Source organism: Neolamprologus multifasciatus, chromosome 7, assembly GCF_963576455.1.
Source record: "Neolamprologus multifasciatus chromosome 7, fNeoMul1.2, whole genome shotgun sequence".
Lineage (NCBI taxonomy): Eukaryota > Metazoa > Chordata > Actinopteri > Cichliformes > Cichlidae > Neolamprologus > Neolamprologus multifasciatus.
Window position 1 is genome coordinate 13,056,738 of NC_140445.1, and position 15,526 is coordinate 13,072,263.

At 37.8% G+C, this 15,526-nt stretch overlaps 2 protein-coding genes across 5 annotated transcripts in view; both read left to right on the forward strand.

Annotated features, from left to right (window-relative positions):
• Window positions 1-1,116: 1,116 nt before the first annotated feature.
• On the forward strand, window positions 1,117-6,001 carry cdk2ap1 (cyclin dependent kinase 2 associated protein 1). Of its 2 annotated transcripts, none has more exons than XM_085164587.1 (4): window positions 1,117-1,332; window positions 4,877-4,977; window positions 5,566-5,692; window positions 5,779-6,001. In XM_085164587.1, the coding sequence occupies exons 1-4, from the start codon at window positions 1,305-1,307 to the stop codon at window positions 5,844-5,846; spliced, it is 324 nt and encodes a 107-aa protein (XP_085020713.1). In that variant the 5' UTR covers window positions 1,117-1,304; the 3' UTR covers window positions 5,847-6,001. The 2 variants fall into 2 exon arrangements, with proteins under 2 accessions (XP_085020713.1, XP_085020712.1); XM_085164586.1 differs by lacking the exon at window positions 1,117-1,332 and adding an exon at window positions 1,730-1,897.
• A 2,240-nt stretch (window positions 6,002-8,241) lies between these two features.
• mphosph9 (M-phase phosphoprotein 9) overlaps window positions 8,242-15,526 on the forward strand; it is a 57,333-nt gene continuing 50,048 nt past the window's right edge. For all 3 annotated transcript variants that reach the window (XM_085164581.1, XM_085164583.1, XM_085164582.1), the window contains exons 1-3: window positions 8,242-8,363; window positions 9,138-9,409; window positions 10,646-10,793. In XM_085164581.1, the coding sequence (XP_085020707.1) occupies window positions 9,174-9,409; window positions 10,646-10,793 (384 nt within the window). In that variant the 5' untranslated portion in view covers window positions 8,242-8,363; window positions 9,138-9,173. The remainder of the gene's footprint in view (window positions 8,364-9,137; window positions 9,410-10,645; window positions 10,794-15,526) is intronic.

The window sequence follows — 15,526 nt, forward strand, 5'->3', positions numbered from 1 at the left end:
GAAGTCTCATTTTAACTTGAATGTGCACCATGTACAGACCAACAACTCATGTTATTTTATCTTTTGGGCTGGTGGCTGACTTGGAAACATTGGGTTCCTTTTTTTTTTTTTTAAATGCTGTCAAAATGTCACGGCAGATTTGGCTCATCTGAAGTTGAAACACTTGAAGGACTTAAATGTTTTTTCCTTTCATTATTGCACGAGTTGCACTACTGACAAGAGTTGTACAAAAGTTCAAAATTACCTGTATATGACTGAGTGCAATGCTCAATAAAGCTTGGTATACTTCTACATTGTTGTGTGTTGTAATACTGAAAAGCTACTGCATTACATTATAGAATTCTCCAGATATGCAGACTACAGTTACAGATGACTGGACTTGAGTTCTTCCAGAAACATCAGTTAATTGTTTATCAAAAAACAGCAACTAACAATATGAGATGACAAGTGTGGTATGCTTGGGTTTTTTTTTATTTTTATTTTTATTATTATTAAAGGCAGTAATGCCACTCTTAAAAATACTCCTATGAAAAGTAAAAATACTGCATGTGAGAATGCTTTGAGGTGCTTACTCTGTATTTATTTATTTAGGTACTTAAAGTACAGCTCTGTGTAGTTAATAAGTGCAGAAGAAGCATTATGCATGCATATTAAACGTGTAAGGTGTATATGAGCATTTATAGCTCTATTACTTTAGGTGTTGCTAATAAACTGGCAACTAAGTATATAATGCCATTACATATAATTCCCCCACACATAAGTTAATACAAAGTGCATTAAACACGAAAGCATGGTGAAATACTCCCAGAAAGGCCGTTACGATGTTTTTATGGAGCAATTCTCCAGCTCCTTAAAATGTCAGACTAATTATTTTTTATAAAATAATAATTTAAAAAATCCATAAAAACTGCTGTCTTCTAAACCTCAAGCTTTATATGGTTGTTTTATTGATGAGTTCCCACTGCTTGCATTGCGCCAAGATTGCAATTACCAAAATTAGGAACGTTTATTTTGAAATGATTTAACGCTAAACAGTGCATTTTTCACCCTGTTACGTGCGCCTTCGTTTTTTGGGGGTGGGGGGTTAGAGTCGGGGTCCGGGTCATGACCCTGAGAGCCACGATTGGACCACACTTTTGCCTTTGTGTGTCCAACCATGTGGCCAAGAGTACTGATGGGACATGAAGAACTGAAATGACTCCTGAGCACATTTTTGAAGATAACCAAGTCTCCGAAATAAGAACGCCTGCTTCCAACTCCAGTTACTTTTCTTTTTAGGTAAAAGCAGACTGCTATCAGTAGTAATGGATACGACCCCTCAGACAAAGACAGGTACGCTGGTCTTCTTTCATACTTTATCTTAAAAAAAAAGAAAAAAATATATATATTTAAAAAAATGAGTGAGTATAAAGTTTAACCTCAAATACATGTATCCACGTCTGGTTGCCTATTCTACTTTAAAAGTCTAGTTTCTCCTTCATAATGTTGTGTAAAAATCTAAGTTTAAAACATCTAAACACATATCACGTTTAAACACTTTTTGTTAAAAAAAGTCTTTTAAAAGTGTCGTTAAAGTAAACTCGGGATAAAGGTTGGCAAATGTGCTTAAAATGCGTCTTAAAGCGTGCGCGAATTTGGTCGCTTTGTGGTGAAATGTGCTTCTTTTAACCGTTTTCTTGATAATCCGCAGTGGATAGTAGCAATGTTAAAAAGCACAGTGGGTGTCAATATAAAGTGACGGCCATATTTGCCGGTGCCGCTGTTGTAAACAAAAAGTGAGAGACAGACGCTTCACTGAATTTCGGGTCATTTTTATTTCTTTAATTTACAATGTCTTTGGGAATGTCTTACAAACCCAATGTCCATCAGCACATTCCGGGAACTTCTGGGAACCAGGGTAAGGAAAAAACGGCGGAGAAAATCAAAGTATCCGTCTGTTAAATCGAGTGTTAAATTCGGGGTCTCGGAGAATACCTGGAGAAAGACCGTGTCTGTAGTTTTTGTCCAGTTATATATATAGGGTCAGATCCTGGGAGCTAGGCTAATTCATATCCGCCATTATTACTAATGTAAAAGAGCGCCATCCGCGATACAAGTCGGCGGAGAAACACGGTGGGGATGTGAAAGGAGTCGGCGGCGGTTCCTACAGTGTCGATATCCGTCGTCCGGGGTCGCGGTCCCGCCGGGTGGGTGCCGTTACACGGTGACAAAAATGTATCACTTATGTCTTCTTGAGCCAGCCTTGTTCCGTTTCCTCCATGATGCTCCTCGGTCGGAGCTGCCGATTGATCTGCCTCGAATTTTTTTTATGTCTCTTCGAGGACATCTCGTGTTGGAGGTTGAATATTACAAGCGAACAAAGCGACAGGGGAGCGGTGATTATGGAGGTGCATGTGCGTGGATGGAAGTGTTCAGATCCCCAGTTTCTTTATGTTACCAGCCAAAACATAAAAAAATACAAAAAATCAATCTGCTCAAAGTAAAGGTATGTGTTATATAGAGAAATGTACGGAAGAGTAGTGGGAAGAGTTAAGAGTTAAAAGAAAGAAGAAGGAAAAAAATAACAATAGGAATTGTCGTTCCAAGTCAAGCTAATGGTGGTGTACAGATTGCTATGTAGGTATTTGGTAAAATCGTAATTCAAAAATTCTATTAGTAACAAGTGAAATAATTTCTATTTTTAGCACATGAATAAAGTGCAAAAAATTATTTTTTTTCCCTGACAGACATTCTCTTATGAGATTGTTAATATTGATGTTTCAGTGCTTTTGCAACATTTTACCCATTTTACTTCTACTTGCTTTACTTTAGTCCAGAGGTAATGGGTCCAGATAAAGGTTGCCAGATACATCTAAAGGTCAATCCTCCTAAATTTCATCACCTCTCCATTTTCATAAGACTCTGGCATACCAAAAATGATATCACCTATGTCCAACATAACAATTTTTAAGTAGTTTTTATGGCTTCATAAGCTGCTGATTAGCTTTATCTTTAATAGGACTGACAATTTTTTTAGTAGGTTTATATTAATCTACTGTACTGTAGTCTTAAACCACCCCTCATTTCTTTATATTTTGCTAGGAAAATGGAAAATGGATGTAGAGATTTATTGAATCATGTACAAACATACATGGGGATACAGTATATAATGCAAAAAGAGAGTTTATATAATTCCAACAATCTCGAAAGTCGAAGCTTTGTTCTTCAACACAGCCTTAACTCTCATAGGAACTAGGAACATAGGAACACTGCTTCAGAGTAAGGGGAGGTCAGACTGACTGTGTTCCAGTAAATGTTTTTGTATCCAGGTATGCTCTACTCCAGTGTGTTTGGAACAGTATCATGGTGAAAGATGAAACGTTTGCATAGTGGATCAAAATCTGATGGTACTTTTCTCCGTTCACAGTCCATTAATTTTGACAAGAGCCCCAACATCACTGGCTAAAGTGCATCCCCAAACCATGACAGAGCTTTCATCCTGTTTTATAGATGGCTGTAGCGCTCTCCTGACCTCGGTACACAAACTAAAATTTTGAACGCCCTGTTGCTGGTGATTTTCAGCCCAGTTCTTGTGTAACTTGGCATACTTGAGCCTTTTCCCCCAGGTTCCCTTCCTTAAGAACAGCTTCTTGACAGCTACGCTTCAGCTGAGCCTGTTTCTGATGAGGCTTTGGTGAATAGTAGGTGGATCACCTGAAGGGCCAGATGCATCTCTCCTGTGACAGATTTTTTTTCTCCTTTTTCTTAAACACATGACATTCAGATAAGATAACCCAGGCCTAAAAATAGCTCTTTAGGCCTTTGCTCCTCTTTTGTCCTCTAGGTTCTCCATATTGGTGTAAATATACTCTAATATACCTGACAAACTGTGTTATTGTTGGCATTTTTCATAGTCATCTAAAGATGTTTACTTCTGCAGCAGGCTGCTGGTAAAAAAGTGCCTCAAGACAGAATTTAAATTGGTTCTTTGCTAAGTCCTCTGTCATGTAGTAACAAAACTCCTTGATAATTTAAGTTTTGTGCCTTTTTTCAAGCTTGAGTGATTCATAGATCAGTGTTAGGTGGCTTTACAAAGAAAAAGAAAATTCCTTTGAAGGTGATCAGGTACAAGGACTGGACTGAACTTTAAACAACCTTCATTGTTCAAAATGACTTGATAAAAATACTTATCAAAAACTTGATAAAAATGATAAAGTCTGTCTTCTTGGAAGAAAAGTATAAAGATTCATTGGTATACTCATCTCTTTTCTTTATGTCTGAGGTCACTGAATGGGTGGTTTGATAAAGGTTTTGAGTGTGATGACAGTAACAAGCACTGCTGCTGCTGAAACTAGAAAATCACTTCACCCCGCCTGGGCTCACTTTCTTGCGGCGTTGTACTTTTAATGTTGTGTGTGTGTGTGTGTGTGTGTGTGAGAGGAGATACTACACCTGTGAGAAGAATAATTGTGGTGAATGCTGTAGTATATTTCATTCGCACACATGTTCCTAAAAACCTTTTACAGTGTATGCATCTTTTCTTTAACTGTAATGTGAAACATATGCACTGTCAAGCCCTGCACCATCAGCATCACCTCCCTGCTGTTTCCCACACCACAAACACTGAAGAGCTTCCTTTGTGAAACTGCTGACTATAAGAAAAAAAAAAAACCTGCTTTACTGCTCTGATAATACAATTTCCATTAAAAAAATCTCTTTAATGGCAAACAGTTTCTATTTGTAGTGCCTTTTAACCTTACAGGTTCTCTAAAATGCTTTAAAAGTTGAGCAGTTGGCTGAGGCTTCTCAGCTGTGAAAGTTTTCTATTTTTTTCGAATATATTTGATTTGTGTGTCTATTTTGATTTTGACAGGAGTTGTTTTTGAATTGTCCACAGTTGCAAACCTTCAGTCTCCCTCAGCAGCTAACCTGGCCACACTGCAGTCCTACAGGCCCCTTCTGAGTGACTATGGACCTCCTTCTCTGGGATTTTCACAGGTAACTACTAAACTCACTGCATACCCCAGCTCGTAAAGGCAAAAGCAAATAAACATACTTTTCCAGTTTTTCCATTTCCTTCATTATCATGGAAGATACAAGAGTTTTGTTTGTTGAGTTTTGTTTGTGCTAAACTGGTGAACATTGGCCTAATTACTTCATATTCATATCAACTTTACAGTCCAGGTTTCAACACAAGTCATATTTTTATATTAAAATTGCATTTTCAGTCCGTCAAACCACCCATATGATGAAAAGCAGTGTTTTTACCTGTTTATATCCAGTGGTGGTCTTTTACACAGCAGCAGCACAACTGAATCAAGAAGTGGTGATTCCTTAGGGATTTTAAGCAGGGCTGCTTATATGGACTCTTATAGTGACATGAAATACCTCTGTGTCTGCTGTAGTGTTGGGACATTATGAAGGTCAATTTTAGACACTACTCTCCACCCCAGACTCCACAGGTCCTAATTTTTGGTATCAAACTGTACCAAGTATCAAACTGTACTGTGTCGATAAGGCTCCATTTTGCATACCAGAAACCAGTTTAAATGTATTGAACCTGACTGATTTTTGCTTTAACTTCAGGGCTCCACTGGCAGCCAAGTGCCTCAGAACAAATATGCAGAGCTGCTGGCCATCATTGAAGAGCTCGGAAAGGAGATCAGACCCACATACGCTGGAAGTAAGAGTGCAATGGAGCGACTGAAAAGAGGTAACCTTGATATGTAGAGCAATACAAAAGCAGCACGCAAGCATTAACATTTCTCAGACTAAATGTGTATTTGTTCTTCTTCAAAGGAATAATCCATGCCAGGGGGCTGGTGCGTGAATGCTTGGCTGAGACTGAGAGGAATGCAAGGTCCTAGCTAAAAACGCCCATTCCTCCCTGCAAGAACTACCTTTCATGAGGAGAAAAAATAACTTGCATGGCGTTTCCTTTGCAAGGAGGAAGTAAATGAACAAAGGATGGAACAGCAAGCTCCTCGAGAGAGAGAGAGAGAGAGAGAGAGAGAGAGAGAGAGAGAGAGAGAGAAAAAAGAAATACAGTAATGCAATTTGTGACTCCTGAGAGCTCTGGAGGATAATTTCAATCATGTGTGGGTTATTGGAACTAAAATGAGAGCTATCATGTGTTTGTTTTTTGTTTTTTTTTGTTTTGTTTTTTGGTTGTTTTTTTTTTTATGCCCCATTTTTTGGATCATAGTTTTGACTTCATATTTAAAGCATTGGTTTATGCATGCAAATGGGCCCATAGGTTAATTGTAGACACTGCATGGAGTATACAGGTGTAGATGGGGAGGACTTTTTCTTTTAATTTTTTTTAAACTTTGGGGTTTTTTTGGTAGTGTTTTTTCAGACCCCTTTAACACCTAGCTAAGTAAGGGAGGGACAGAGACGTGCCAAATGCATCGGTTGATTCGTGTTGAGGTTGGTTTTGGTATTAAAGGGAGGGAAAAAAAGGAAAATGCTGTTAACTTGCATCTTTGTATGTATTTATTACTCAGTGTAATAAATTGTATTTTCAATATAGTTGTCAACATGATTCATTGTACTCTGGGTTTAATAAGTACATTACTTTTTCCCATGTACACATGGTTCAAGAGACTACTGGTGTATTGTACTATCCATCCATCCATTTGCTTCCGCTTGTCCTTTTCAGGGTCGCGGAGGGTGCTGGAGCCTATCCCAGCTGTCACAGGGCGAGAGGCGGGGTACACCCTGGACAGGTCACCAGTCTGTCGCAGGGCTAACACATAGAGACAGACAACCATTCACACTCACATTCACTCCCACATTCACACCTATGGGCAATTTAAATTGATCAATTAACCTATCCCCACTATTGTACTAGTTATAGCTAATTATAGAGGCCAATGATGGTCTGTCAATTAATTAAATTTAACCTACTAATAAATCAGCACCTACCTATAATGACACATCTCTTTGGATGAATGGATGATGGACCAGTAAACCATTTTGGTCCAGGTTGAAATATATCAACAGTTGGTTTGTTTGCCATGATGATGGACATAACCGTCATGATATAACACATTGTAATACTATTAAAAGCTAGATGAAAGTAGGCTGAATCAGAAAGTCAACTGCACCGAGTGCTCATGTGGTGGTGACCTGCCAATCACAAGGTAGGTCGTACGCCTGCCTGAGTTCTGTAGACTTATCCATGCCAAAAGGGAGAAAATATTTATCTCAAACATTTAACAGTTATTAACAATTAATCTGCTATTCACGGAGCATTAATTGACAAATATTTTGATGACAAAGTGCTTCTGAGACCTGATGAGTTACTTCTGTATGACAATAAATCACCCTTTATCTTATCTTTAAGCAATATTTTTCATATTCTCGAAGGCCTCTAATATATAAAATGAATTCTTGTGTGACATATTTTGTGTTCACAGATATTGTGAAATACCCATAATTAAGAAACCTGCAAATTAATGCCAAGCCAAATGGGAGATGCAAGATCGGAAATCAAAATAGAACATCTGACTCGTTGTGACAGTGGACATGGGGTTCCTCCACATGTTTGAATAATTAAAATGCAACCAAACAAACAAATAAGTACAAAATTTCAAATACATTTCAAAAATGAGAATGTGATGAATGGATTCATATACTTTTTGAAACTTTTTACTCTGGTTGTTCCACAAACACACAATATGATTTGGTGTACAGGTCTGTGTTGAAACCAAATTATATTATATGCAACTGTATATACGGTAGTCACTGTTTTACATTCAAAAGTACTTTAAAAAGGAGCGACTCTCCTGAGTAAAATGTGTTTTGTTTGACTACTATATAAGTTGCTAGTACCCTTGAAACAATACTAACAAAACTATATTTAAAAAACGATACAATCAAAGATGTAGTTTAGCAACGATGGAAATCATGCATCGTTGCTAAACTCTTTTATTTTACACCATAAATGAGAAATGTCTAATATGAAACCCATCACACACTAGTTCAAGAATCGAGCTAACTGACTTTAAAACACAATAAGGCGTATAAAATCAGAAACTCCTCATGACTTAAGTTATCTGGCTTAAAAGCCACACTTTAAGTCAAATAAACATTTTTCTTTTTCCCGTTATCGATAATTTACAATCCTCATGCTTTTGGTTTATCTACGGTCCCAACAGATGCGTACGCCTCTGTCCCCCACATTACCAATAGAAACACTGATTGAAAGTAACGACCAATCACAGCTCTGTATTTCAGATAATATTTTGACCAATAGCAATGTGGGCTGTGAACACTACAGCAGCCAACGACCACTGCAGTGCAGTAGCCAACCAGCAACCAGCTAGCCAGCTAGACTACTCACAGAGAAATATGGATGAAATAATGATACAAGTTAACGGGTAGGTTAAATGTTTATTATATGTAGCCAATCAGCGCGACACAGTTTTCTGTTTTATATAATTTATTATATACCCGCGTGCGCTATCGTTTCACCCGCGCTCTCCTGTGTGCCTACGCTGTGCTTACAAACCTGTCATAAACCAACTTAACCAAACTGAGCTAGCTAGCTAACCATTTTGAACTGCTAGTCAGAGGTAGTTACTGTGCTAGCTTGGTAACTTAGCCTGACTGACCCAGGCTCCCGTGCAGTTTATAGGCAACTTCAACCGTCTGCAGCATCCGTTGCGCTGGCCGACACCATAGCTAAAACAGCTAATGTAGCTTCTTACTAAATGAACCAGCTCACCGCTTGTGGATCTCTATCTCTGTTGATTATCTTGTTGTTGGCTAAGTTAATTAGGTGTCCAATCAAAGCTGCCCATGTTGGACGAGCTCTCACATATGGCAAACACAGGTCATGACAGACAGACTGACAGAAGAGGCTAAAGCAAGAACAATTACATATTATCTTAAAAATCTGCATATTGTGTACTGCTTTTGTTTATGTCTTATTTATGTTGCTTATATTTATGTCAGTTACTGAATGTTGATAGTAGATCTAAGAACAAAACTAAGAGTTGATTTGGTGTCTTTTCTTGGCTTTTACATGTATTATACATTAACGTATTAATGCATTGTCGTGTTCACAGTTCAGCAGCACTTCCTGTTGTTGAAGCTGGAAATACAAGAAGTGTGATTAACAGCACTCTGAACTTTTCTCCTTTGGTCCCTAGCTGTCAGAGTGACTCCCTCTGCATGGGCCCATAAAAATGTCCACAGATGACAGTATCTCAGAGGATGTGTCCAGCTCAGGGGCTTTGAGCCATTGCCATGTCAGTGCTGATGGGGATGTGGGCAAGGAGAGCGAAAACTCGCTGGTGTCTTCTGAGGGGACATCAGCCTCAGGACTGGCTGTCTCTGAGGGGAGACGCACAACCTCCCAAACAACAGGAGGCACTGTGGAGTGCAGGCCCATGGACATCACACCAGCATGCAACAAGATCAGGTACCGTAACTCTAAGTTCCTTACTGTATGAGGAAGTGTCTGCATAAAAAAAGAAACACTTGCCCCTTTTAAAATATTAAATATTTGAATATTTTTTTCCTAATGCAGGTGTGTTGTTGCAGTTTTTTTAAATTTAAATGCTTAAAAGGAAATTGATTTACATTTACTACCTATTTATGCAGAAGATTTTCTCCATTATTGTGACAGCTCTCTTTAAATGCTTGTGGAAATTTGAACATGTGTAGGAGTGTTGAATATGAAGATGCATTGATTGCAATTTTCTGTGTCAATTTTGATTTATGGTCTTTTAAAACTCCTATTACAGTTTTTTTCTTTCTTTCTAAGAACTACAATTGACCGCATACATGATTATTTTTCAGATTTCAATGGAATGGAAAATTGAATAGGTGCTGATATTACTGTTGTGTTCAGTGGACCTTTTTGTGTTGTGTTTGGAAAACCTCTGAACAGATTGACTTTAGACATGTACAGACAAAGCTATCTTTAAGCAGTATTCTATCAAAAGTAGTAGAGCACGTGGATTACTGGATCTTTCTATACATACAATATACATATTGGGTGGTATTTATTTATAGTTACACATGTAGAGTGTTAAACTGGAAGAGGAAGTATAGGGCTATTTTGTTAATTTCCACCAAAACATTTCAAAGACTAAAGATAACTTCCTGCTGCCTGCTGCTCAGCTGTGACGTTACTCTGCTGCATGTACTGCAGACAAACGTGTCAGAGCTATTCTTCAAGATATACACTGTTTTTAAATATACAGATGGATATTCTTCTGCCTTATGTTGCATAAAAATATTTTTAATATTGGCGCATGTTGAACAAAATATCAGACACTGAAAAGTCTGTGATAGGCCAATATCTGCTGCAGATATTGGCTGCACTAAGAAGTAGACATCTTTTTTGACTTTTATAATTTTATTTAGTTGTCTCTAAAATACTGCTCAGCTATAATAATAATAATAATAATAATAATAATAATAATAATAATAATAATTATGGCAATATTATTTTTATTATTCAAATTTCAAATTCAATTTCAAATTCAAATTTGAATTTGAATTTGAATTTGAAATTTGAATAATAAAAATAATATTGCCAGACAGTATAAAATAATACTGGCTGGAGAAACATATCTAATATATTCTAATCTAATATCTAATATTTTAATACTTGATACAATATTTTAACAATATCCAATTTGTTTTACAGGAGCCTATGTCTGAGCACAGATGAAGCCTTTGAACAAGGGAAGACCCTACCATTCATCAATCCAAGCTCCCTGGAGACCCTTAGGGCCCTGGTCCAGGAGATCCAGAGCAGTGGAGAGACAGACCCTGAGATCTGGAAGGACTGCGAGGTAGGAAAATACCTATTGAGACTAGAAGACAATAGGTCTTGTAGAAAGGCTGATGATGAAGTGTAGTTAGTGTTTGCTGCTTTAGCAGTTTGTTCTTGTGCGCTGTATTTGGCTGCTGGTAGCCTCAGTTCAGACTTGTCACATGTATTTTTTGATCAAATCACACCTGACAGTAAGATAGATGCACACATACACATTTACAGACCCCAACACCCACACAGCACCACTCCACAGCTGATCTTTGCAGACACAGGATGTGATTTGCAGAGAACAGACAACTGTGATGCTCTACAATGTGAAGGCACTTTATGGCACAGTTCATCAAGCTTGAAGGCTTTCAGTTTGTACACCTGGGTATAACACACTCTGTTCTCAATCTTTAATTACTGTATGGGTAGGTCACAGGAAAATTAAATTCTTCCTATGTCTTCTTTCTCTCTAATGGAAGTTTGTATCATAATTGTTGTGCACAGCTTGGTTCTCTGGCACCTTCATAAGTACACATAGTATTGCAGTCTTCTAGTGTACATAGAACTATTTTTTTTGTGTTCTCAACTCTACTCAATTCAGATTTATTTATAAAGAGCATTGTTTGTCTTGGTGTAAGTTAACCCGTCCTCATGTGTTTCATGCTGCTCTGGATTCATTTTGCCTTTGTGGATATTATATTCTTTGGACTGCTTAAACAACCCTATTAAAAATGTATTTTGAGTTTAACCCTTGGCTGTTTTGGTGTTGTGCATTTGGGTCAGTATTCTGCAATTCATGGGAGTGGGACCTGGGAAGGAAGCAGGTTTGTAGGAGGTTGGTGATGTAAGAAGGGGGTCAAACCATGAAGGGCTCTATTGACAAAGAGAAGGATCTTTAAATCAATGAAATCTATTCTAAATTTTTCAGGAAATCAAGAAGCTAAAACAGGTATAATATGATGTCTTTTTTGAGTCCGTGTGAGGATCCTAACAACAGCATTTTCGATAAACTGAAGATGGGACAGAGAGGACTGAGACAATTGTAAAGTGAATTGCAGTAGTTGAGTGGGAAGAAATGAGGGCATGAATAACAATCTCCAGATTTTTCACATACAGAAAAGGCTTAATTTTTGATATGGAACAGAGATAAAAAAAAACAAAACAAAGACGTTTTAACCACTGAGGTAATTTGCTTGTCAAACTTAATCAGAAAGTGGACTTCTCATTGGGGTTGAGGCAGAGGTGCAGCTGAATAGTGTCAGTATGAGAATGAATAGAGATTGTGTTTACTCATGATTTGTCCCAGAGTAAGCAAAACTGGGAGACCAGAATAAGCCCTAAGATGGAATCCTGAGATACCCTACAATAAGGTGCAGCTGATGTAGAAAAATTGTTTTCATTTTATACTTTTTAAAGATGTTGTTTTTCTGTATGCAAGGAATAAGTTGCTGAAGAATTTTGGTAGTGGTTGATTGTAGAGGTTGGTAATTATTAGGTAATTTGGAGTCTAAGTTGTACTTTCTCAGCAAGGGCTAGATTACCTGCTTCAAGAGAGATGGAACAGTACCAGTAGATTTAGAAGTGTTGATAATGGAGAGGGTGCTTGGATCAAATACATCTTTCAGAAGAGTGGAAGGCACAGTAACTAGAGAGCAAGTTGTAGATTTCTATGAGAAATCTCTGTCTTTGTAAGAGCGGGTAGTGTAATCTGTTTAAAACAGTCTATTTGAGAGAGTCAGTTAAACTGTGAAAGGGGTGGGAATGCTATTAGTCTCAACTTTACTAGTAAAGAATTGTAGAAATTATTCACATTTTAAGAGTTGATGGGAGAAAACATACATTGAGCAATCATCAATCATTGAGCCAGGATGACTGTTTAAGTCCAGACTTTCTCAATTTATACAGAGCAGCAGTATCCATAATTGAGGAGCAAGTGCTTTTGAATAAGTTAGTAAAATCTTCATGGCTGAGATAGAGCAGGGAAGCTGCTACGGACCAAGCATCTGTTGCAGCTTTGAAGGACTCACCAAAATAGTTAGCAGTGGAAGAATTAATATAATGTGATTGGTGAAAAGGTAGATGCTGTGTGGCAGGGGGAAGAAGGAGCAGCATATCAAAAAGGATAATATAGAATTCAAATGAAAAAGCATCAGTTATATCCAGTTTACAAATTGAAATACCAAAAGACAAATCTAGGTCTAACATATGGTCCGGTCTTGGAGTGGGTGCAGTAGTGAGCCAAGTGAGATTAAAAGAATGAAGGAGATGCATTAAAAAAAATTACCGTAGGTTTATCAGGACAGCAAACATGGACATTAAAATCACCAAGAATTAAAACTTGATCAAATTTTGTTATTGTTCTTGAAAGAAAATCACAGAATTGATTGATAAAGCCCTTCTGAAATGGCAAATGGAAGCTATCAAGAGCAGATTGACCATCAAGTTACAATCAGCTGGGCAGAGTTTGATGAGCGGAGAAATTTTCAGATGATTCAGGAGGTCTGCTTCACGAAGTGGAAGGAAATCCAGAAGTCAGTGGCTTAGCCCCTAGGGATAGGTTGGAGTAGGGTTTACCTGGGCGCAAGAATACAGTGGTAGACAAGTTGACAAGGCTGGTCAGATTTGTCTTCTTTAATTAATCAGATAAGCCGATATCAGTTTGAGACGTGCATTCTCAACTGAACACTTCTTGCACCTTTCCTCTGATGGCAGCCACAGGGGTTAGCGCAGGGCCCTCTAGGTATACTGAGGGGTAGTTAGCGGAAAGGGCATTTCTGACTAAATTCAAATTTGTAAGTGTCCCTGAAAGAAGAGAGTTGGGCAGTCATAAACTATGGTAGCTTGACATTATTTATTCAAATTTACATAAACAGAGACCTGACAAACACCAAGGGCAGCAGGTGGTGAGACGCAGCCAGACACAAAGGCGCGGCCATACTGATATGGTGGATGTCCAGAAAGCTGATTTCTTGACCATGCAGTATAATAGCGAGTATATAGATTACACATGTGGTTATGTTCATGCTGTTTCTTCATTCATATAGCATGTTCACACATGTTTGATTCACATAGGCAGAGGTTCATTTTCATGTCATGAGGACCTTAGTGGCACATGGAAGCATCTGTCTGACAAGACATATTTAGGGGAGGGAATTTATGTTTCATATGGGTTTTCTTTGTTTTAAATAAAAAAGTAAAACTTGAAAAGGTTAACTTATACATTTTCTTTCATGGAGAAATCTAAAATTAATTAATTAATAAAATCTCAGAAATAACTGATGGACTGTGGTTTCAGTGCCCATATCTAATTGTGTACGTTGTATACTGAACAACTGTTGACTCCTAAACTGGGTTGTAAGGTTGGGCAATTGGATGAATTTATTTTTTAGTCTTTCGCTGATCGTTTTTACAAGAGCTATTTATTTATTTGCCCATGAGTACATTTGCTAATAATGTTGGTTGAAGCTAAGAGAATCAGTCAACCGAAAAAATAATAGTGCTGTTTTAACGGTCCCCTCTTCCACCTGTGTGCAAATGCACCCACAGTGCGCCTAAATGCAGCGATTCATTTACTTAAACTCATAACAAAAAGAAAAGTAACCAGCAGCCTATGTTCAGAAATAAACAAAAACATTTTATTTAAATAAAAATTCCACAGTGGTGGGGAGGGAAACAAAGAGAAACCGGCTTCTTTTTTCCACTATAACAGGCTGTATTTACAGGCCGTTCCAGTGTTTATCTGTCTTACACACTCGACCAAACAACAAATACAAAATTAAACAAAAAGTAAGTTAAAAATAAAAATGTCTCTTCCAGCGAGCATTAAAAAAACCAAACCAAACTTCGATGTAATGCTAAGTCTTTTGTGCGATTTGGCGCTTCTCAAATAAATAAATTAATAATACAAAAAGTAGCTATATTAAAACTGAAACAAACAAGAAAAGAAAGTAAAATATTCCCTCTAAACAAAACTATAAATTCTAAACACAGAAATCAGTCTGTGCATGATTACATTGCTCCGGCCATCAAAAAGTCACCTTCGCGGACGTATCGGCTGTCGTCAGTTATTGGACTGAGAAATGTCGGTTGGAAAAATTTTACATATCGCCCAACCTTACTGGGTGTGATGTCAGATGATTGCAGGTGTTTGTGTAGAAACTATGAACAGACGCTTTCCCTTAAACCAGGCAACTCCAGGACTCGAGGGCCGGCATCCTGCAGGTTTTAGATAACCATTCATTCTGTGGTTTTAATCCCTACTTGCATTTTATATACCCCCAAAACAGTTATGTACAAAACGAAGAAGAACACGGCAGGTCCGTACAAAGACAGAATTGACGAAGAGGTTAAAAAAAAAAAAAAAAAGGTACGAGGAAAAAATCAAAGGAGTGAAAGGGTTAGACTCATACGAGCATACAGAGTGGACTAAAGACATTAGCTTGCTGCCCAACTTTCATCACACTCATATTTATAATTATATGGTCCTAAGTGTGAGTCCATACACTCATGAAGTGTTTAGTAACTTCAGGTCCCTGCAACAAGCCCAGTTCCAGTTTACTGACGGATGGGTACAGGACCTTGAGATGTTCCGAGTAGCCAGATATGTAGGTGGACACCAGGTTTTATTCTAAGTGAAGGGCAACCCTTCAAAAAACGGACAGAGCAGTGGAGTAGCCAAGGCAATAGAACAATACAAAACTTTGTACTAAAATATAATATATTTCACAAAAAAGATTTAAAACAGATAAAAACATCCCTGGCCAG

What these genes read in the sequence shown, in the direction of transcription:
- cdk2ap1 (XM_085164586.1), top strand. Translation starts at nt 1,831, where the DNA reads ATGTCTTTGGGAATGTCTTACAAACCCAATGTCCATCAGCACATTCCG. An exon ending in GGGAACTTCTGGGAACCAGG is followed by an intron (nt 1,898 to 4,876) that starts GTAAGGAAAAAA and finishes AATTGTCCACAG; the next exon opens with TTGCAAACCTTCAGTCTCCC. An exon ending in CTTCTCTGGGATTTTCACAG is followed by an intron (nt 4,978 to 5,565) that starts GTAACTACTAAA and finishes CTTTAACTTCAG; the next exon opens with GGCTCCACTGGCAGCCAAGT.